Source organism: Centrocercus urophasianus, unplaced genomic scaffold (assembly GCF_019232065.1).
Source record: "Centrocercus urophasianus isolate 14NV4802_14NV808 unplaced genomic scaffold, USGS_Curo_1.0 seq_34, whole genome shotgun sequence".
Taxonomy (NCBI): domain Eukaryota; kingdom Metazoa; phylum Chordata; class Aves; order Galliformes; family Phasianidae; genus Centrocercus; species Centrocercus urophasianus.
Window position 1 is genome coordinate 3,625,341 of NW_024884911.1, and position 22,349 is coordinate 3,647,689.

General features: G+C 46.9%; 2 protein-coding genes across 4 annotated transcripts in view; one reads left to right on the forward strand and one right to left on the reverse strand.

Moving 5' to 3' along the window:
* SPTAN1 (spectrin alpha, non-erythrocytic 1) overlaps positions 1–14,935 on the forward strand; it is a 46,142-nt gene extending 31,207 nt beyond the window's left edge. For 2 of the 3 annotated variants that reach the window (XM_042830931.1, XM_042830933.1), the window contains 20 exons: positions 1,942–2,073; positions 2,431–2,568; positions 2,801–2,905; positions 3,473–3,681; positions 4,456–4,576; positions 4,733–4,854; positions 5,358–5,490; positions 5,618–5,716; positions 6,012–6,171; positions 6,404–6,480; positions 6,643–6,852; positions 7,111–7,407; positions 7,860–7,972; positions 8,770–8,787; positions 11,877–11,931; positions 12,219–12,415; positions 12,773–12,826; positions 13,307–13,453; positions 13,774–13,921; positions 14,615–14,935. In XM_042830931.1, the coding sequence (XP_042686865.1) occupies positions 1,942–2,073; positions 2,431–2,568; positions 2,801–2,905; positions 3,473–3,681; positions 4,456–4,576; positions 4,733–4,854; positions 5,358–5,490; positions 5,618–5,716; positions 6,012–6,171; positions 6,404–6,480; positions 6,643–6,852; positions 7,111–7,407; positions 7,860–7,972; positions 8,770–8,787; positions 11,877–11,931; positions 12,219–12,415; positions 12,773–12,826; positions 13,307–13,453; positions 13,774–13,921; positions 14,615–14,740 (2,661 nt within the window). In that variant the 3' untranslated portion in view covers positions 14,741–14,935. The remainder of the gene's footprint in view (positions 1–1,941; positions 2,074–2,430; positions 2,569–2,800; positions 2,906–3,472; positions 3,682–4,455; positions 4,577–4,732; positions 4,855–5,357; positions 5,491–5,617; positions 5,717–6,011; positions 6,172–6,403; positions 6,481–6,642; positions 6,853–7,110; positions 7,408–7,859; positions 7,973–8,769; positions 8,788–11,876; positions 11,932–12,218; positions 12,416–12,772; positions 12,827–13,306; positions 13,454–13,773; positions 13,922–14,614) is intronic. The other variant, XM_042830932.1, reaches the window with a different exon arrangement.
* On the reverse strand, positions 14,919–22,211 carry DYNC2I2 (dynein 2 intermediate chain 2). The gene is given in 11 exon segments (XM_042830934.1): positions 14,919–15,304; positions 15,833–15,990; positions 16,745–16,977; positions 17,380–17,547; positions 18,250–18,359; positions 18,605–18,762; positions 20,427–20,536; positions 21,301–21,549; positions 22,005–22,096; positions 22,099–22,184; positions 22,186–22,211. Coding segments are annotated over 11 exon segments (1,629 nt in total). The 3' UTR covers positions 14,919–15,065.
* Positions 22,212–22,349: the final 138 nt, after the last annotated feature.

Consider the following 22,349-nt stretch of genomic DNA (forward strand, 5'->3'; position numbering starts at 1 on the left):
GCAGGCTTCCTGAAGGTGAATAGCTGAGTAGCTATTCTGTTTTTCTCCAGAATAATGAAACTAAGTTCTTGGGTCTTATCTCCACCTTACATTCTGAAATACAAAGTCTTATTCGTTCTTCAGTGTTAAGGACTAGTTGCAGTTACCTCCTATGTTGAAATGCTGGTTATGAAGTAGTATGAGTGCACTGAACTACTTCTTCTCTCAATCTGTTTTATAGCTTTCCAAACTGCTGGTAAGTAGTTTGGACTAGCCCTGGTATGTGAATTTTTCTTTGTACAGCTTATATGTGAGCACAAGGTCTGGTTGCAGTTTGTTGCTCCATCCATCAGTTCATGCAGTCTCTTTGTTTTCTCTTAGTTATTGACCTTCATTCAGGTGCAGCTGTCGGTCTTCATGTTATGGATGTGGCTTTTCTGTCAATGCATATACAGCATCATTTATTTCTGTATTTGTTTTGCAGGTGTTCTGCATGATCTGTTTCATTTGTGATGCATAAGGGATGCAGGGTGTTGGGTGGGGATTTTTGTTTGTTTGTTTCTCTGTAGGAGTTTGCTCCTGAAGAAGTGGGTAGCTAGGCTCCTTTTTCAGAAGTCTGCCTGCTAGCCCTGTCATCCTTTCTGCATCTGCAGTGCTGATGACATAACCTGTGATACAAAACATCAGCTCTGTTACCTTAGTTTTTCAACATCAAATGTTGAAGATGGAGGATTTAATGAAACTGGTAGACCTGAAGTGCTTAGCTCTTGTGGCAGTAGCTGCAAGAGAAGAAGAAGAGAATAATATAGAAGTAACTCTCTGGAAAAAGATGTGTACCACATGGAAAGCTATGGGGTTATATGAAAGGGGAAGACAACAAAGAGAGGGGAGGAACTGGACTAAAGAAGGAGAGAATAAATGTTTCTTTAGGCTGTGGTACATTAGGGATCCTTTTCCTTATTTGAAAAAAAAAATTCATATTAAAGCAAGTGCTCATCTTGGATTTGTTGTCATGGTAATTATATGAAGGTGTGCAATTGGCAGCTCTTAAATTGAGTTTTACTTGTTGGTAAATGTTGCTTTGAAGGATATATTCCTATGATCTCAGCAGTCAGAACTGTCAGCTTCCAAAATAAAGCAGTTCATGCAGAATCTCTCATGCCAACGCTGTAGTTTTTTTCATCTTCTACTTCTAGGCTAACATTTCCTTTCATTCCATTCTCTCAGGGCATTGCATACCCATGTCCAATGCTACTAGCATTTCCAGTTAATACTCTTAAATTCTGTTGTGTCATTTTTGTGCTATTCTTCTCTTTCTGGTGGGTGGATCTATCATGTATATATGGGAGACATCTGTGTATTTCCTCCCACTTCGAGGCTCCTGTTGTTCTCATGGTGCTCTCAACTCAGAAAAACTTTTTAAAATCAATACTTTCTAGTTAGATTCATAAGAGTTTTTGGTTGTTAATCCTGGATTTTAATGTATAGTGTGATCATGTATGACTGAACGATGTCAGAATGCATAAGTCAGATGGCAGCAGTGGTTTCTGTTAGCTGTCTGTAGGTTAGGAATAGAAATAGTAGCTTTGCAAATTTCTGTAGGAGTAGAAAGGATTGTCTATTTTTATGTTTATGCTTAGAGTTTGTATAATTGCTGCTTTTTGGAGATGATGGCGCTGTACAGGAGAAAGCTTTACCCAGGAACAGTGAGGGTTAGTGCAAGGAACGTTACTGGCAGCTGTCAAAAGTGGAGGACATTGCCTGAGTTACCTACATCAGCTCACTGGAAGTTTTGCTATGTCAAAGCTTGATGCTTACCCAGATTGATAAGAGGATTCTTACTGAGGGAGAACTTCTTTAGGTCAGACTGTAGACAACAGCCATGCTCTCCTCTCGGCCCATGAGAACAATGCAGGAGCCCTTTGTCCAGTTCCTGACAGTTGTGCTTTTTCTCACATGCAGAGCAAGCACCAGAAGCACCAAGCCTTTGAAGCTGAGCTCCATGCCAACGCAGATCGGATTCGTGGAGTCATTGATATGGGGAACTCCCTGATTGAAAGAGGAGCGTGTGCTGGCAGTGAGGATGCTGTGAAGGTAAGCACAACAAATCCACTTAGAATGTCTGCTTACATTCAGCTTTGAAGTGTTTGGGTAACTGGGTGAGAAAAACAAGCATTGCAATCAAATCTTGTTTTATAGAAATGTTTCTATTTCAACAATGCAGTGGAAATAGGAACAGTCATTTTACTTCACTTTTGAGAGAGAGAACCTTTCGGATCCTGTAACAAGGATGTGGATGCTGAACTGAATTCTAGCTAGGCAGCATTCAGTAGTTACTGCGTAGTTTGTATGGGTGGAATCAGCAGCCAAACTCGTGCCTTATTCAGCTGCTGCATTTATCAAAACTTGCATTTTTCATTTGTAGCATTTGTCCTCTCCATTTTACAACAGGCACGGCTGGCTGCCCTGGCTGATCAATGGCAGTTCCTTGTTCAGAAGTCAGCAGAGAAGAGTCAGAAACTGAAAGAAGCTAATAAACAGCAGAATTTCAATACTGGCATCAAGGACTTTGATTTCTGGCTTTCAGAGGTAACTTATTGAAATGGTGAATGTATTTTACATTATTTGTAAACAAAGTGAGAAGGAGTGTGATTGCCTTGAATCTCTACGAAATTAAACAGGTGATGAGACAGAGGTTTATCCTCTCTGCAGAAAGTTAAGGAAATAATTTGTATAATTTTAAAGGCAGTGTAATTTCAAGAGTTCTGTGAAAATACGACACGGCTCATTCTTTGTTCCCTTTTTCCTTCCCCACCCCTAGGTGGAAGCTTTGTTGGCATCTGAAGACTATGGGAAGGACTTGGCATCAGTTAACAACCTTCTGAAGAAGCACCAATTACTGGAAGCTGATATATCTGCTCATGAAGTATTGCTTTCTCTTTTACTTTTGGAATATAAATCATAGAATCATAGAACTGCTCATGTTGGAAAAGACCTTAAAGATCATCAACCTCAAACTAACCATGTTACCCTAACTCTAACAACCCTCTGCTAAATCATGTCCCTGAGCACCACATCCACATGGTTTTTAAACACATCCAGGGATGGTGACTCAACCACTTCCTGGGGAGCCCATTGCAGGGCTTAACAACCCTCTCTGTAGAGAAGTTTTTCCTGATATCCAACCTAAACTTACCCTGGTGTAATTTAAGGCCATTTCCCCTCGTCCTGCCACCAGCGAGAAGAGACCAACCCTGCTCTCATTGCAGTCACCTTTCAGGTGTTTGGAGAGAGCAAGGTCTCCCCTCAGCCTCCTCTTCCCCAGATTAAAATCATAGTAATTGGCAAACTCTGCAGGTACTGCTGCAGTCATACACTGAAACGTGTTTTCTTCACGTGTGGCCCTGCACAGTAGTTAGATTTCTATGTTTATGTCAGTACAGAAGTCATGACGAGACAATCTTACACACGCCTCTTTTCTCCACGTTTCCAGGATCGGCTGAAGGACCTGAACAGCCAGGCTGACAGTTTGATGACCAGCAGTGCTTTTGATACCTCCCAAGTAAAGGACAAACGTGAAACCATAAACGGGCGCTTCCAGAGGATCAAGAGCATGGCAGCCGCCCGCCGCGCCAAGCTGAACGAGTCCCACCGCCTGCATCAGTTCTTCCGTGACATGGATGATGAGGAGTCCTGGATCAAGTGCGTGTTCTGAAAGTTGGAGGCTCTGCCATCAGAGCACGTGCTTACTGTCAGCTTGCCAGCAGTGTTCAGTCTGTAGTATGGTTCTATAACACAACGTGTCTCTGCAAGGAGTCACCTTTGCCTTCCAGTCAAGGAAAACTGTGTTAAAAATGACTTCTGCTCCAGTTTGGGTGTGGCTTCTTATCTGCAGTGCTCTGTGGTCTGACTGCAAGAGGGAAAAGTCTGTGCTGGAAGAAGAAGCACTCTATTAGCCTTGAACCAGATAGCTGCAATTTGACTAATCTTCTTTGGGAAAGCTTGCAGAAGAAACTCAGACCTTACTTTTTCAGTCTGAAGTAATTCTTCTGTTGTTAGTCTAGCCAGTTGTAGTAGTGAACTTAATGCCCTTTCTGCAGGTGTTAGTTCCCTGAAGGAAGTGAACTTCATAGAAATGACTAGACTAATTCTGTTGTCTTGCTTGTGGAAAATTAAAAACAGCAATTGAACATCAGCAGGTAAACTTCTTGAAATGCAGCTATCTTAGAAAGCAGTGCAGATAAGCTCTCCTTCGTAGAGAAATGATAGACCCTCTGCCTTTCCTTTCTTCTCCCTACTCATTTTCCTTTTGTGTGTCAGGAGCCAGCTGCTGTTTGATGATACCTCATGCACAGCACTAAGACTTGTGTTGCGAAGAGCATTTCCTTATTTGCAGTGATTTTTTTCTTTTCTTTTGTGAGATTTGATCTATGCAAGTAGTTCTCAAACTTTCTATTTCTTCTCTCGTGATTTTAGAGAGAAGAAACTGTTGGTGAGCTCAGAGGACTATGGCAGGGACCTGACTGGTGTGCAGAACCTCAGGAAGAAACACAAGCGCTTGGAAGCAGAATTAGCTGCCCATGAACCTGCTATCCAGGTGAGTACCTCTCTCCTTGACAGATTGCTTTATAAAGAATGCCATTCTTTGTCATTCTTTACAGCAAATATGAAAGCAAGTAATTAGTTTGTAAGCATGCAGATAGAGTGCCTAAGGAAAGATACTTTATTAATTATCTGTTTCTCTGCTTTGCAGGGTGTTCTAGACACTGGCAAGAAGCTTTCAGATGATAACACGATTGGGAAGGAGGAGATACAGCAGAGACTGGCTCAGTTTGTGGACCATTGGAAAGAGCTAAAACAGCTGGCAGCTGCTCGGTGTGTGAGACGTTGTAACACACAATTTAAATAAAGCAGTTACATGGGCTTGTAAGGACCAGATGTACTGAATTTCAGGTTTTTAGATATGGTTAGTTAGTCAGTAGTATCATGTAATAGGTTCTATGAAACTACTGGGAAGAGTTTTAGTGATAATAGTTCTCAACAGCAACGTGACAGGTAGGATTTTTTGTTTCTTTTCTTGAAGTTGTGCTGCAATCAGTCTTTTCTTGCACCAGCTGAAAACCAGAGACTTGAAATTAATTGAGCTAAGTCCCCTAGCAGGCTGTTTTTCTGAATGAAAGCTGTTGGGAGAGAGTCCTTTCAGTCCTTCAGTAGCTGCAGGTTTTGAGGCCTAGAAGAAAGAAGTGAGAGTGAAGTGTGTTGGCTTTCAATCTCTGTACATTCTTAGGTTTTCAGCTGCTTGTGTATTCATTTCCATCTGATATCTAAAAGCTGTAGAGTAACACTGCAGCTAATTCTACCTTTCTTTACCCATGCAGGGGGCAGCGTCTGGAGGAGTCCCTGGAGTACCAGCAGTTTGTAGCAAATGTTGAGGAAGAGGAAGCATGGATCAACGAGAAAATGACATTGGTAGCCAGTGAGGATTATGGAGACACACTTGCTGCTATCCAGGTATGAAAGAGGTTGTTGGCTCTTGGTTGATTTCGTTGCATCATCACTGATGAGAACATTGTGAACCTTTGCTGTAACTGTTTGTTTTCAAATATGGAAGTTTTTTGATTTAATTTTGTATTTGCAGGGCTTGCTGAAAAAGCATGAAGCATTTGAGACTGACTTTACTGTCCACAAAGACAGAGTGAATGATGTTTGTGCTAATGGAGAGGATCTCATTAAAAAGGTGAGCAGAAGCTGGTAAAAAAAAACAAAGCTTTCAAAAGCTGCCCAGGACATCTTCATGTCAAAGCAGACTTATTTGTCTGATTTGGACTGATTTGTCATCTCTTTGAAAAGAGTTCTATTCAGTTTTTTTGCAGCTGACCAAGCTATTGGTGTTAACCAATTTCAGAGCTGTTTCATGCTCGTGTTGTACATTAAGAACCAAGTCTTTGGGCTAAAATCCTTGCTCTGTCACCCACTTGCTGGATGCCTTGGAAGACCTTAAGGGTTGCTGTTGTTTTTTTCCTGATATGTAGAACAATCACCATGTGGAGAACATAACTGCTAAGATGAAGGGCCTGAAGGGCAAGGTGTCAGATCTGGAGAAAGCTGCAGCTCAGAGGAAAGCCAAATTGGATGAGAATTCTGCCTTCCTCCAGTTCAACTGGAAAGCAGACGTGGTGGAGTCATGGATAGGTATGGTCTGTGTTGGAGCACAGTGTGCTATCACAAAGAAACTGATGTGCACCTCCATTTCTCAGTGTGTAACTTCGTACTTTGTTAGAGTAAGCAGACATAAACCCGAAGGAATGAGCAGTATTATACCTGATAGATGCTTGTGAGATCATTGTTAGACCAGAATTTGGAACTGAGGGAGAATTTGAGACAGAGGTGTTTTCATCTTCACTGAATGTGCTTCGTTTTCCAGGTGAGAAGGAAAACAGTCTGAAGACAGATGACTATGGCCGTGACCTCTCCTCTGTGCAAACACTGCTCACCAAACAGGTTAGTGCTGATGCTGCCTTCCATCTGAAAGTGATCAAGGAAACAGGTCAGCACTTCTGTAATACCAGATTTTGGTATTCACATATTCTATTTTTATTTAACAATTCTTATGTAATCTTGCATATATTTCTATGTAAAATATTTCTTTTTTTAATGCTTCAGGAAACTTTTGATGCTGGACTTCAGGCTTTCCAGCAGGAGGGAATTGCAAACATCACTGCTCTGAAAGACCAGCTACTGGCAGCCAAACATATCCAATCAAAGGCCATTGAGGCTCGGCACGCTTCCTTGATGAAACGCTGGAATCAGCTGCTTGCTAATTCTGCAGCCAGGAAAAAGAAACTCTTGGAGGCTCAGGAGCACTTCAGAAAGGTGAGTCACCAAACCTTGGAGCTACAAAAATCTGATTGTTCTTTTTGGAGGAAAAGCAGCACAAGACTTGGCACTTAGGCAGCGTTCTTATTTGCAGCTAATGATTATGGAGATCCAGAGGACTTAAAAGTTTTTTATATACTTGCAAGGAATGAGTAATAAAGGCAGACTCTTACTTGAGCTTGTTAACTTTAGGTAATCTCGTTCAGAATATTTGCATTACAGAACTGAACAACCAGTTTCTTTTCTCTTTTCAAGGTTGAGGATCTCTTCCTGACCTTCGCCAAGAAAGCCTCTGCCTTCAACAGCTGGTTTGAGAATGCTGAAGAGGACCTGACGGATCCTGTGCGCTGCAATTCTCTGGAAGAAATCAAAGCACTGCGAGAAGCCCACGATGCGTTCCGTTCGTCACTGAGCTCTGCCCAAGCTGACTTCAACCAGCTGGCAGAGCTCGACCGCCAGATCAAGAGCTTCCGTGTAGCCTCCAACCCGTACACTTGGTTTACTATGGAGGCTCTTGAAGAAACTTGGAGGAATCTGCAGAAAATTATCAAGGCAAGTTGGAGAGCTGCTCCTCATAGCCTGTCACCTTGCGAGTCTTCCTTGGAATTTGTCTGCCAGATAATCAATACGAAAGTTTGTCACAGTACTAGAAGTGGAAATCTCTCAAATTTGGGGAGCAAAGAAAAGCATCCGTTAGCTTGTGCTGTTGTTCAGGTTTTCAGTGATGTTTCGCTCTCTGGAGACAAAGCACTTGTCCCTCAATCCTGACTGTAGAGGAAGTTTCACATTCAGGCTGTACAGTCAAGTAATGGTTGCATCGGTTCTAATTCTCAATTTGGTTGGAATGTTCTGCACTGCGGTCTTAACCTCGGTTAGTTATGGAGGATGCTTTTTGAGTCCTCAGCCTTCTGGATTTGTGCTCGAATGCACTGCTGGTTATGCTGTTACAAGATAAAGCCATCCACCTATTTCCCTGTTTGAAACTGTGTGTGTTTGTTCCTCAGGAGCGTGAATTGGAGCTGCAGAAGGAGCAGCGAAGGCAGGAAGAAAATGACAAGCTGCGCCAGGAGTTTGCTCAGCACGCTAATGCCTTCCACCAGTGGATTCAGGAGACAAGGTATAGTTTGCTCTTTCCAGGAGCAACTCTTAGAGAATTGTGCAGCTGATTGTATCTATCTTACGTCTGCTTAGTCCATCTAAGTTGTAAATGTGTCCTGAAAAGCAGCTATTGAGAATTTGTTCATTTCCTACAGCTGGGATTTGAGGGAAGCCCCATTAGCCACGGGAAGAGAAAGCTCTAAACCCCAGGTTATAGCAGTGATCCTGCCTCTGAATTCATGTTTCTGTAGTGATACCAGGTATCCAGGACTTGACTCTCCTCCAGTTATTCCTGAACTAGCCTGCAGGACAGCTGAAAGGGGTGGGGAGCAGACAGCTGGAGCAGCCTGCAGGAAGTGCTCCTGGCATTTCTGTTAATGCCTCTTTGTTCACTGGTACATTAGGAATCTCACTAGGACTTCAACAGGGAAAGAAATTGTGAAAAGAACCTGAAGGCAAGCACTTCTCTGGGGTGCTGTCTGATTATATCCATGCTGGGGGAGAGACAGCAGGTATTAAACATATGTTGTAGAAATAAAGAATCTCAGGGTTGAGAACTGCAGAGAACTGAAGAGCATGTTTCTAGAAAACAGGGGACAGAGCTGTTAGCCAGTTCTGTGTGGTGAGTTCTGTTTTCATTTAATCCTGTGATTCTCTGTCTCTGTGTGTTTACAAATAGTTCTGTATGTGTCTTCATGAAATACTGAAATTTAAATGATTTAACTTTTTGATGTTTACTTCCCACCCAAATCTGTCCCTCTCTTACTGTCTTGTCTCTGTCCTGCTGCCTGATGTTTGGATCTTCACATTCCACAGGACTTACCTGCTAGATGGGTTAGTATTGAATTTTATATCTTTCAAAATATGGTGATGTGTTCTGCTCTGTCTGTGTGATTTCTTCTGTCACTGTGTTGCTTGTGAAAGCCACACCAAAACCCCTTTTATTTGAAAAGAGCAATCTAGCTGAGGTGCAGAGGAAATGAGTTTGGAGTGGATTACAAATAAACCAGTAAAAACCATAACTATTTCCTAATCAAAAGCAGAGGAAGCTATGAGTGGGAAGCCACTGGCATCCCGTGGAAGTGCTAACTCCTGTTCACAGAATCATAGAACAGCTCAGGTTGGAGGAAACCATGAGGACCATCAGCCCCCCCCCCTGCCGTTAGCTGGGCTGCCAGCTGCTAGGTCAGGTCCTGCATCAGATTGCTCTTCCTTTGTCTGAGTGCTCACACAAGGAGAGGCTCTCACTCTGAGATGTGGGAGAGTACAGAATGATCATCTTCACATGGCTTTTAAAGCAGTTTTCCAATAGTCAGAGATCTGCTTAGCAGAACAGATTTTCTGCTATAACTGTTCTCTGAACGACTAAAGCCCCACAGTGTGGACTGTTTTGTTCTGGGAGGAGGAAGACGTGTTCCTGCAAAGAGGCTTTGCTGAAATTACGTGTCTTTAAGACTTCATAACACACAAATGTGAGCTGCTTGGTCTGTGGTTGGCCGTACTGTGGAAGAGGTGCTTACCCTGCCGAGATTTTAGTCTTGATAGCAGAAAAGAAAACCTTCAGCAGGGACACAGAGACCCACCCAGGTTGGCTGGCAGCCGGATGCCTGCAGTCTGAGCTCCTGTCCTGCATCCCCCAATGAAGATGCTGGTTGGTGATTTGTCAGGAAGTGGCAAGGAAACAATACAATCTTTAAGTGTCTTCAGACTGCCAAAACCTCCCAGAGTGTGTCTGCCCATTTACATTTCTTCAGTATTAAAAAAACTGCAACACAATAGAAGCTCTGTAACAAGACATAGTGTAAAATGTTAACAAACACTGCATGGGCCTGGCGCAGAGGCTGTCGGCCCTGTGCAAAGGGCTGGAGAGGAGGCAGGGGCCTTTCTTCCAAAGATGAATGGCTTTTCATAATAAAAGGGTGGAATTCTTCGCAGATAACTGCTGCTTATGTGCTCTGTAATGACTACAGTGTCTTGTTCTGCTGATCCTGCCAGAGAAAAAATAGTTTGCCCCATTTTTGCTGAACAGTTTAATGGAACCGAGCAGATTTTCCTGGAACGGAAACTGAATTCTCTGCTCCTTTGTAAATTGGTGTAGTAGATGAGTTCTTGTATCAAAGAATGAGCTGACAGAAAGGGGCCATTTACTCAAAGCCACCGGGCCAGGGCTGGAGATCACCATGCCAAGAGCTTTTGTTGAACAAATTACCAGAAGGCTTCTGATACACAAGGCAGAGTCGGTCCTTAATTCTGTGTGAATGGCTTACAAACACAGGCTGAGCTCAGAGAGCCCTCGGCTGTGCCTGGCCTGCCTTGGCAAGAGGGAAAGCAGAGCTCCAGAGAGGTTCCAGGGCAGCAGAGAGGTCCTGCAGGCAGCAGTTGGTGTGGTGGTGGCTGTGTGCACGTGGTGCTGCGTGGGAGAGGGGAGCCCAGCAGAGCGTGGAACGAACGCCTTTGTAGAACCTGTAGATGAGCTTAACTGCAAAATGCATTTCTTTATCGTAGCGTTTCTCCTTTTTGTGTGATTTACACAAAAATAACCAGTTAGTTTCCTGTGTGTGCAACCAGCTTCTGGATTTGTTTATTTCATAAGTAATGGCTTCTGTTTGCTGCAGGGTGGTGATGCTGCAGTGGCCGTGTTTGGGTGCAGTGTTCTGTCCACTGTTCTTTCTTCTTCTTTTTTGGAATTTACCTGGTTTCTTTTCTTCGATTAGCATAGCCTATCGTCGTGTCATTCGTGTCTATCAGTATGAAGTTGGGGATGATCTATCTGGAAGGTTTTTTTTCCTCTTTATTTTCTTACCTCACTTTGGTTTTCAAATGCACTCTTTAATTCCAAGGCTCGCTTTCCTTCCAACTAACTGTCACAGCTTAGAGATGCTTGGAGGTGTGTTCCCTGCAGGGCGTCCCTCCCGTGGTTGGCTCCCAGCTTCCTGCTCAGGGCTCTGGATGTGCACTGAGTCTGGCTTTAACCCTGCTGGTGGGAAACACCCACATGTTCAGGGTGTTTCCGTGGCTACAGAGCAATCCAGCACTTGCAGTCCCCTCCTCAAAAGCATGTAGGGTAGACTTTAGAGAAGCTGCAGTTACTGCCAGGCCCCTCAGAACCAGTCAGAAGCATGGCACACCCAGGTGGGCTGTCCACACACAGCTCTGTCAGCATGAGCTCCCACCGGCAGTGGGAGGATGGAGGTCCCTGAGTGCTGCAGCTTGAGGGCTGCTTAGGATCCTGGGGGGGAGGAGGGCAGCAAGCAGAGACGTTCCTTAGCTGTCCCTACAAAGTGATGCTGGAGACATCCCTGCAGTGGGGATCCTGGTGTGTGAGGGTGGGGCTGCATGGAACCGGCACCGAATGGAGCAGCGCTGCCTCAGTTCCTGCGGGTGCTGGGAGGGATGGGGCAGGAAGGCACCTCTCCATCAGCCTACATAGGGGAGCTCCAGGGTTTTTCTGCAGTGATTGTGCTGTGCTTTCCAACCAAACCAGCAGTTCTCGAGAGGTCTCTTCTCCCTGTTTGATCCCCAATAACACACCTCTATAGAGCTCCAATGCAGCCCATCTCAGTGAATCCCTCGTGGTTGGTGTGTGTGTGTGCTGGGCGGAGCGGGGTGGGACTGCACCAAGTTTCTAATTTCATGAGGCCCAGCAAAGCGGGTGCTGTGGATTTGGCATGAAGTGTGACTGCTGATCGTGCTGCCTTTCAAATGGGGCTAGAAATTAACCGTATAAAGAAATGAGAATTAAACAAGATGTAATGTGTCTGCCTGAAATAGTGAGTCAGAATAAATGAAACACAAACCCAGCATTGAAATATTTGCAGAACAATACTGCTGTAAGGCTTTGTAAGGAAGGACTGTTAATTTCAAGCCCCACCTGCCATTTTTTATGGGAGAAGTGCTGTGTCTCACTGTAATTCTGTACCTAGGTCCTGTATGGTGGAGGAGTCGGGAACACTGGAATCCCAGCTGGAAGCTACTAAAGTAAGCAATGCTCACCTGTCTGTAAAGCACCTTCCCCAAGTGGTAACTCAGAAACATGGGGTGGGAATGAAAGTGCATGCAATTACATGGTAAAATCTTAATTGATTTTTGTATGTTTTGAATACTGAAGAAACCTTTATCTGATGTCTGCTTATATCCCAGGGCATTAAACAATACCCCAATGCAGTTTTCCTTTTTCTTCCTAAATGAATGTTCGTTTTAAGGCTGGTTGTTGTTGTTCTGGTTTTTGAACTCCTTGATTTTCTCCTCCTCTCTCATCCTATCAGCGCAAACACCAGGAGATCCGGGCTATGAGGAGCCAGCTGAAGAAGATTGAGGACCTCGGAGCAGCCATGGAAGAGGCACTTATCTTGGACAACAAATACACAGAGCACAGCACCGTGGGGCTGGCACAGCAGTGGGACCAGCTTGACCAGCTGGGAATGAGAATGCAGCACAACCTGGAGCAGCAGATTCAAGCTCGGTACTGCCTGGCCTGGGGGGAGGTGAACAGTAACACACTGCTGTCTGTCTGAAAGCAAACCTTGTGCAGGCAGTGCTGATGAGTCTCTCCTGCGTTCTGCAGCGTAGAGCTCCTTAACCTCCAGCGTTTCTCAGCTCCTTTCAGAAGGATGCAGTTAGCATGGTTTGGAATAGTTCCTGTTGGCCATTAGCAGTGATGTCTTGGAGGAGCTGATTTATTCCTTTGAGCTGTGAGGATGTGATGTATTGTCTGCTCACTTGTCCTCAGCTGGTGCAGGCTGCTGGTTTGGGGCAGATGGACTCCATCGGAGTTCTGCAGTTTAGGAACTGTTCAGTAATTTTGCTGCTTCTCTTTCAGAAACACAACTGGAGTCACAGAGGAGGCCCTGAAGGAGTTCAGCATGATGTTCAAGTGAGTTGCAGGGAAAGAATGCCAGTGGAATACTTGGGAGATATTTCTGGCACGTGGATGGCTCCTGTTCACAGGATTCTCTGGCTGTTCTGTTTGTAGCTCCTTTATTGTCTGCCCAGTTTTGTGCTGAGCTGCTCTGATCTCTGCCAGATGGCAGAGCCTCCAGGCACACCCACTGCTGGCTGGGTGCACCGCAGCCATGAGAGCTTTTCGTGGGCATGCTCACTTGTGGGCACAGTTGTGTAGAACCAAGAGTGAGTTCCAGCTGGGAATACAGCCCTTCTTTGGTGTTTTTTTTTTTTAAGTAAAGTGAAGAATTTGTTTACACTGTTATGTAGGAAATGCCCGTTAATTCAAGCTCGCTTCTCCAGAACGGTGGACTGGCTGTAAGGTGCTCATTTTCAGCCCACTGTGTAAATTTGAATGAGATACTCAGCATCTCAACGCTTAGTAATGTGGGTTTTGGTTTTGTGCTTTTAGGCACTTTGACAAGGACAAATCTGGACGTCTTAATCACCAGGAGTTTAAGTCTTGCTTGCGCTCCCTTGGCTACGACCTGCCCATGGTTGAGGAAGGAGAGCCTGACCCTGAATTTGAGTCTATTCTTGACACTGTTGATCCCAACAGGTACGTGCATCAGACCTTCTGCTTTTCTGTAGCCAAGTATTTTATCAGTACCTTTCTGGGGGGTTAGCTGGAAAGCCTCTTAGAGGCCGAGAGCTTTGCTTCCCTGTTTTCACAGTAATTCATGTGAAAAATATTCTCACAAAGGCAAGAATGACATCCATCAAGAAGACACTCCACGTGGACAGCAGCCTGGTGTTGGTGCGGCCTCCTGCGCTGAGGTTTTCACTGCTCCCAGAGCAGTCAGAGCCCTTCTCTCAGGAGGAAGCGCACCGTGGTACGAAGGGACAGCAGTGCTCACATGCTGCCTGTTTCATTGGCAGGGACGGCCACGTCTCACTGCAGGAGTACATGGCCTTCATGATCAGCAGGGAAACGGAGAACGTGAAATCCAGCGAGGAGATTGAGAGTGCTTTCCGTGCCCTCAGCTCGGAGGGGAAGCCTTACGTGACCAAGGAGGAGCTCTACCAGGTCAGTGCCGTTTGCGGCCCTCTAGAAAGGAACAGAGGGAGGTGTTTTGTTCATAGGCTGTTAACATAAACAGCACTAATGACTTGGAAGTTCACGTTGCTGTAGTTAAGCCAGTTCTGAACCTGCAGAGGCAACCCCTGCAGCAAATAAAGAAATCGTAGTTACAGCTCTGCCCATCTGCTTTCTGGCCCTAAAGCGGAGGATTAACTTAACTGCCAAAGGATTTACTCGAGTAAAGCAAGAGCTGCTCCAAGGCCCAGGAAGGGCTGCATTCACTGTCTCTCTCCTCAGAAACTCATGCTTTCCTATAATCATTTGGGAGAGTGGAGGGAGGTGTTTCTCCAAGCAGTGATTTGAAAGAGAAACTTGAGTCTGTGCTTAAATACCGAGAACACGACCTCCCTCCCACTGCCCTGCCAAGAGAGCAAGTTTTTCCTGTCTGAATCGGTTGGCAGAAAAACAGAGGCTGCTCTTCTTCCTCATATTTGTTACCTGTTCTGTCTTCTCTGTGATGGGAAGCTGCAGGTCAGACCTCCCACCCTTGAACCAAAGTGCAAACAGCTCCTTTCCACACCAGGCGCAGTTCTGGTGCTTCTGCTCCCAGCTGTACCCCTGGGGGGAGCAGTGCTGTGCTCAGTGCCCACCTGCAGCCCCACAGCGCCCGGCTCCACCTTTGCTGTCTTTATCTTTCAGAACCTGACCCGGGAACAAGCCGACTACTGCATTTCTCACATGAAGCCCTACATGGATGGCAAGGGCAGAGAACTTCCTTCTGCCTATGACTACATAGAGTTTACACGTTCACTCTTTGTGAATTGATACAAAACACTAGTACCAAAAGATACAAAGAACATGCTCACGTTTGCTGACTATAAGCTCTGCATGTGTCTCTCTTTGTGCTCTACAGTAATCAATGTTACTTTATGATGTAACCTTAAACTGCTTAGCTTAAAACTCTTAGGGAAGACAAACATATTGCAGTGTGCTTCAATAAAAGTTACTGGTCGAACCACATCATCTCGTGTTTAATGGTTAAATGCAGCTGTGTCACATGGATGAAACTCCAGCTGTAGTCACAGCTGTGGGCTGAACGGGCAGCTTTGCCCAGAGTCAGAGCAGTGAGGAGCTCCCCATGGCTGCTGTCTCAGTCTGTGAGCTCACTTGCCAGCTGCTCCAGGTGATTCATTTCCCTGGGCTGCTGCTCGGTGAAGTCAGAACTCAGCTGCCAGACTTTGACTGTTCCAGCAGCATCCCCTGCTGCCAGGAGCTGAGTTTGCTTGGCGTTAAATTCTAAACAGTACACGGGGCATTCATCCACAGCCTGCTTTATGGAAACAGCAGGCTTCTGGGAGCTCTTCTCAAAGTCAAACAGGTGCACATCTCCTATAAAACAGAAACACAGCTTACAGGAACAGACCTTACATGCAGAATGTTACCCACTCAGTCTGGCACTTCACAGATGCTCTTTTTTCAGATGGGGTCTAGACTGTGACAGGTGACACCACTGTAAGACAGCCTACATTTATTCTGCTGTCACCTGAAGGCAACTCGCAGGATTCTGGGAAATCTCCATTCCCTTCACTAAATGTATCTGGGAAATGTTCTAAGTTGTTGCTTGCTCTTAGCTCTAGAAGTAAATGTCACAGGCAAGGAAGCTGGAGATAAGCTTTAGCCTCAGTAACTGCTGTGTTGTACCCCTGTGAACTGCTGGAGCCACAGCTTTAAAGGTAGGATTGGAAATAACTGCTACTGATATTGAGTTCAAAATGACTGCTGTACTAATTGCTCTGCAGAACCAATGGTTATTGCTCTCTGCTTGTGAGATACAGCGATCAGAACTGACTGGTATTAATTAATAGCCAGCAACAAATTTAATTTTCAGCCTGAGAAGAGGCAGCTCCAGTTACTTGCCTTCCCCAGAAGCCACTGCAAAGACCAGAGGTCGGATGGGAGACCAGCGAACACAGAAGAGGTATTTTGTAGATAGCTGAAGAGAAATGAGGGGTTGTGTCTGCAACATGGAGCTCAGGTGAACTTGTCCATCAGTCCCACAGCTCAGAAAGAGATTCCTGGGTAGAGGGGGTTGCAAGAAACAATATTTTGGGCTTCAGTGCTAAAGATACAGAACAAAACTCCCTCAAGGAGCGCAATCCTGCACGCTGCTCCTGTTCTGACAGTGTCTTATTTCCTAAAGCAGCAATTTCTAAGCTGTACTGTGGGATGCAGTCTGCAGAGGCACAGCTTTGTCAGTGCTCTCAATTAAGTTTAATGAGGGCTCACGCTGCCCACTGAGTATGATGGGTTGTAGGCCAGAGATGCCTGAGAACCACTGATCTGGAGACAGGCATTGTTAGCAGTTTGTCTCACACAAAGTAAATGCAAACCCGGGCAGTCAGCATGTTTCATGGTGCTGGGCCTCTCCCATGGGCAGGGGGTGGAATTCAGGCAGCTGCTAGTGAGACATGATGGGCAGCATTAATTCAGTGAATAACTGCATTTTCAGCTGTCTCCCTTAGACTTCCAATTACTCTTCAGTATTCTAGGCTGTCCTAAGGAAGGTGCTAACGTTCTACATGGGCTGGGTGCAAATGCTATTTTGTTTTACTGGCGTTCTGACCACACACAGCGTATCTGAGTGAGCAGCTTTACCACAGCCCATGGGCAGTGGTTGTCCTTCAGTAGTTAGCTAGATTCCCAATGGGTGAGACTTGTTTGGAACTTGTACGTGCACAAAACCCCAGTATTGTCTGAAAAATGTGCACTCAGAACTAAGTAACAACTTGTGACCAGTGTGCAGCACTGGTGTCTGTGTGCAGCTCTTGCCTGTGGAAGGGGGAGCAGCTGACGGAGTACACCGGCCCGCTGTGCGGGGAGAAGGCGAGCTCAGCTGGTGCTCTGAGGGGAACAGAACCTCCTGTCCGGCGGGGAGCTGGGGTGTCTGCTGCAGTGGAGCACTTGAGTGAGAAGCCGCCTTCCACACCAACAATGAACACGTGGGGATCGAAGTGTGAAAAAGAGAGCGATGTCACACCTACAGCCGCCTCTCCCCACACGAGCTGAGAGAAAAACAAACACGTGATGTAAGCAGTGGGGGCTTCTGCTGTGGGTATGCAGTCAGAGCAGCGCCAGCCAGCTCGTCACAGACCAGAGGAGTTGTTCTCCACACAGCCTGTACCAGCCACGATGCTCTTCAACCCCTGCAGCATCCACCTACAGTGTGAATTACTAGTGCTGTAAGCAAGTTCTCTTCTTGGTCCCAGCAACTTTAGACCATGGCAAAACCTCAGCTGCTGCCAGCTGTGAATGGATTGACTTTCACTATGGGAGGGAGCTGGGATCAGGGGTTACTCTTGATGTTCAAAAAGGAGCTTTTCCTGGTGCTTCTCCTGTGCCAGGCTTGGCCTGCTGCCCGGTTTCCAGAGCCAGAGCACAGCTGTCACACAAACTCATGAACTCACCTTCTTCAGCTGAGTGCTGCGAGGGATCTGCTGAGCCACCAGGGCAAACCCTTCAGCCACGGCCAGCCGCCCGTCTCGCTCCCCCCTCCACACCAGGATCTTACCATCCGTCGATGCGCTCAGCAGCTCCACGTGGTTTCCATGCTTGGCATCGGGCAGCCAGTGAACCTGTTGCAAAGGAGAAAGGAGCCGAGCTCCGGGTGAGGGGGCTGTCAGCACTGCTGCCACATGCTCAGCAGCCTGCAGGCTGTTATCCTGCCAGACCAGATGAGCAGCAGGCACACAGACACGTTGTGCTAGGAGAGAAACGAGCTTTTGGTGTTCAGGGCTGAATTCTGGTTTCCAGGTTTTGCCTGCTGTTGTTTTTGAGCTCTGGTATTTATAGCATTTCCACTGTGCTGTAAATGAAAGCATTTTCCTAACTTTCAGATGCGAAACACAGACTGCCCAAAGTCACAGTGCCTCAGAGGAACAAAAAAAAAAAACCACCCACAAGGAAGCCAAAGGGCACTGAGACATTGTGCCCCTTCTTTAAGCTTTAAACTTTAAGCTTCCACCTAAGCATCAGTGATACTTTACTACTTAATTGTTGGCCTAATCTGCATCAGTAAACCCTTGCAGCATAGGAACAGCCCTGCTCATTCATCCTGAGAAAGAAGTTATTGTACAGGGAAAGCATCCAGTTCAGCACATGGCAGTTCTGTATTAGTTCTGGGGAAAATGGTAAATGAAAGGAGAGCACAACAGCTGAAATAGAGCAGTTTGCCTGAGAGCTTCAGGTGAAGTGCTAACGAGATAAAATCGAAGGGATGAAATCCAGCACTAAGAACTCTCTTCTCCCCCAGCTGTGCTTACTGTGAAAGCTCTCACCTGATAGACTGGATCAGTGTGAGTGTCATCTGTCATCCCTGTCCGCCACATCAAGGGGTCTTCTGGTTTGCTGGTGTCCCACACCACCGCTTCCCCACTGAACAGACCAGCTGCAAGGGAACAGGTGACAATGACACTTCCAGGTGCACACAGTGAACAGTGCAATGGGCACTGAAAAATGTAAGCATCAATTTCTAGTTCAGAATCAACAATGCACTCGGTCTTGGTGAGCGTTAGTTCGTTCAGTTGTGGAGCTGCAATACCATTACTTTTGGAAGAAATCTCAGGCTGAGGTGAGAGAAAAATGATCCAAGCTAAAGAACAAGGGGTAGGTTTCAAATAAGATCTAACCTACCAGCTATCAGTGAAGGCTGGGAGGGATGGAAGGCCAAGCACATGACAGAACTGGGAGCATCCACCACAAGGTCGGGACGTTGTGGATCCAACCTTCTTCTATCCAGATTCCAGGTACAGACATAGGATTTCTCTGTGCTCCAGTTGCCATCATTCAACCTAACAAAGAGAAAGCTACGCCATACTGTGCCTGATGCACAACAATCCCAGCTCATGCAGAGCTCTGGTACATCCCAGTCAACATTTATATGTGTGCTGCTTTGTAGCCAGAAGGAAAAATGAGATCAAGGGATTGTGAAGTGGCAGAACTTCTCTGCATGTTGGTACATACACAGAATGTTTCAGTGCAGCGACTGAACAAAGGGCCTGCCAGGAAATCTCATACACCATTCCCTTTTGCCAAGTCTATTAACCATCCAGATGCTGGGAACGTCAAAAGAGCACCTGTAGAAAGTTCCTGTGAACCCAGCAGACCAAAGTGCTGCTGATTTGCAAACAGGCAGATCTGCAAGGTAGGTTTCCTCAAACAAGGACCTGAAGAACCAGGGTCTGAGAAAAGACAGCTGTCCCTCTGCTTTCTTTGTTACCTCCTTCTGACTCTATCACTGCGTGCCTACCACACTGTAACCTCTGTAGACAGGAGAAGAACACCCCCAAAACACTGACTGCTGCCACCTGCCCACAGCACAGACCAAAACACCTGCATGCTTACCCCCAGCAACCAGCTGGCACAGCACATATTCTGAAGGTAAAGGCTTCTACAAGGAAGGTACTTTGGGGTGATATGTGAGGGGCTGTTCAGACACACGAGGGTAATGATGGGAAGTGCTGATAGAGGCCCTTCTCACAGTACCTCTGTATTTTCCATCCTCAGCACCACACTGCCCAACCTCACTACAAGAGATGGCTGAGGGCAGAACAGAGAGGGGCCAGGACAGGAAGCAATTGTTTGAGCCTGACTTCTGCCTTTCCCTGATGTTCTTAATTATTAAAAGAGATACTGAGCAAACAAAAGGACATTTTCATAGCGTGCGTAGCTGAGCTGCGAAACTCCTTATTAAAGGAGGGGGTAGAGGCTAAAAGTTTAAGACAGACTGCATAAGTTCACAGAAGGGAATTTACTGAAGGTAACCACAGATGTAGAAACCACATTCTAATCTGAAAATAGCTGTGAACTGGGAGAGCAGAAGGGAAAAGCGATGTACAGGTTGGCCCGGTTTTACTTCTCCCTGTACGTTTACTGCCGGATGCACTTTTTGCTAGGGCTTTTAATCCAAGGAAACCATAACAGAAAGAAAACTGAGTAAGGGCAACATAAAGGCAGAGAAAGGAGACGCTGTTACAGATGTTCATTGGATTAGATGAACTGTCCCACTCTCATTTCAGAGATTCTTCAATGTTTGTTATCCATGGCACCAGGTGAGAAGGGGTGCCAGGTTCATCCAGGGTGGAAAGAGACCTCCTCAAAATGACACGATCTGCAATGAACAAAGCCTTTGAAGCCTCACCCACATACATCTGCAAGTGTGCCTGCTCTTTGCGTTTCTTTTTCAAGCAGAATCTATCGGGAAGTGGTTCTGTAAGACTACGTCTAGCCACTTTAAAAGGAAAAAAAGTAGAAAACATGGAAGCCATAATTGGAGTCTGCCCTGAGTTTTGTTTTCTTTGAATGTGGCTTTTTTTTTTTTTATCTTTTTGGAACAGAACTAAGGTTCATTTCTGTATAGTTTATTACTACAGAGAAAGTGAACGTATGTAAAACTGAAGTCAGCCCAAAATGTCACCTGAACATCAGGTGTGCTCCCAAAGCCATGGGTACTCACCGGCCATACGAGCATGCTACAACAGATCCTGTTGCATTCCATGAGACACCAGTAACCTGTAGGTGTTGATCCTGAGCCTCTGGGTATGACAGTGTATGCAAACACAACACCTGGGAGAGATTAAATTCAAGCATTGAAGCGATCATTTCTGAACACGAAGACCTGAGATCTGTGCATGGCCTGGTGCAATCACAATGGCCTCACTGCAGGCTTCCCCTCTGTCAATGTACCTTATAGGCATATGTGAAAAAAGAAGGTGAATTCCTACTGGAATAAAATAAATAAAATTTAAAAATGGTGTGATCCCACCAAACCAACTGCCTCTTCATAATGACCTCCCTCAGACTGCACAGCTCAGGGGCTGCATGATGAGCTGCAGGGGATGCACTGCTGGGTTTATCACGGCCCTCCAGCACCATCCCAGCACCCACTGAGCTTCACAAGAAACGGTTTGGAAATGAGGGCACCAACGTGTACTGACAAGATACAGCCTGCTCCCACTCTCCAACACCATACACTGAACAAATATAACCTAAATTAGAAGAGCTGCCAAATCGCTGACTTCAGCCGTTCCTGGACTGCCAGCCTGGCTCTGAAGGGGCTCCTGGATGCTGAGGACACGGCAGCACTGCTAGCAGCTTCCTTCTCATAAAGCTGCTGCAACACAGCCACCAGCAGGAAGAACTGTTTTAGCAGGCAGGAGCAGGGCACAGGCAGAGGGCAGAGCTGCAGGAAATCCACCAAACCCTGCTAATTTCTAATGATTAGAATCCAGCAAGGTTAGTCACGGCAGTAAGGAACAGAAGTAAGGAGTCACAGCCACCGTGAGCAGCTGTCCCAGGTAACGACAAGGATCTGAGCACTGCCAGCTTACTGTTCTGTTCTGATCCGTCCAGTTCACGTCAAAGCCATCGAAGGCACGACTTGTCACGTTCCTGTTCAGCTCTTTGATAACGACCTCCTCCACCCTCCGGAGGAATGCCAGCACACCGCTGTCATCCACACAGGCTCCTTGCTGCACGTCTGGGACTGCGCTCTGATCCGTCTGCACAGCAGCATCTCTGCTGCTCCGCAACTGCACCGCAACCTCTGCTGTTGCAACTTCCCCAGTCTGGCAGCTTTTCTGGTAAAAGAAGACAAACTCTGTGAGCCGAACAGACCTGGAGTGACGCGCGGAGCCTTCCCTCTGATCCAGCACCCCATAGGCACGCAATAAAGGCAGAGCACCAGGCAGGCCGGGCACTGAGCTGTGCAGTGCTGGGCAGTGCAGTACATTGAGCTGTGCAGTGCAGTGCATTAAGCTGTGCAGTGCCAGGCACTGAGCTATGCAGTGCTGTGCACTGAGCCGTGCACTGAGCCGTGCAGTGCATTGAGCTGTGCAGCGCCAGCATTGAGCCGTGCAGCGCAGCGTTCCGCGCACGGCCCGGCCCCTTTGCAGGACGGCCTCACAGCTGCCGTCTCTCAGTGCGGGGCGGAAGGAGCCGCCGCCACCGCCAGCACTGCGCCCGGCCTCCCCGGCCACCCCCCTCCCGGCGTATAAAAGCACGGAGCGTGGCCGGAGCCGCCTCCATCTCTCACCGCCTCGCAGCGCGCGTTCCGGGCGCTCCTCCACAGCGATCGTACTGCGGCGCCGGGCGACGTCTCGTCCGCGAACATGGCGGCGAAGCCGGCGGGGGAATCCCGGCCACCGGAGCAGCCGCTCCGCGCCCGCCAGTTGCCATGGAGACGGAGATGCGCCGCGCGATGACGTCACGACGTGCGGTAACTGACTCGCGCGGCCGCCATGTTGAGGAAGGGCGCGGAGGGGCCGTGGGCGGAGCGGGGCGAGGGCCGGTGCTTCTGCTGCGTTCTGCGGGCGGGCAGCGGGCGCGGCGGAGCCGGGCCGGGCCGGGCCGGGCCGGGCCGGGCCGGGCCGGGCCGGGC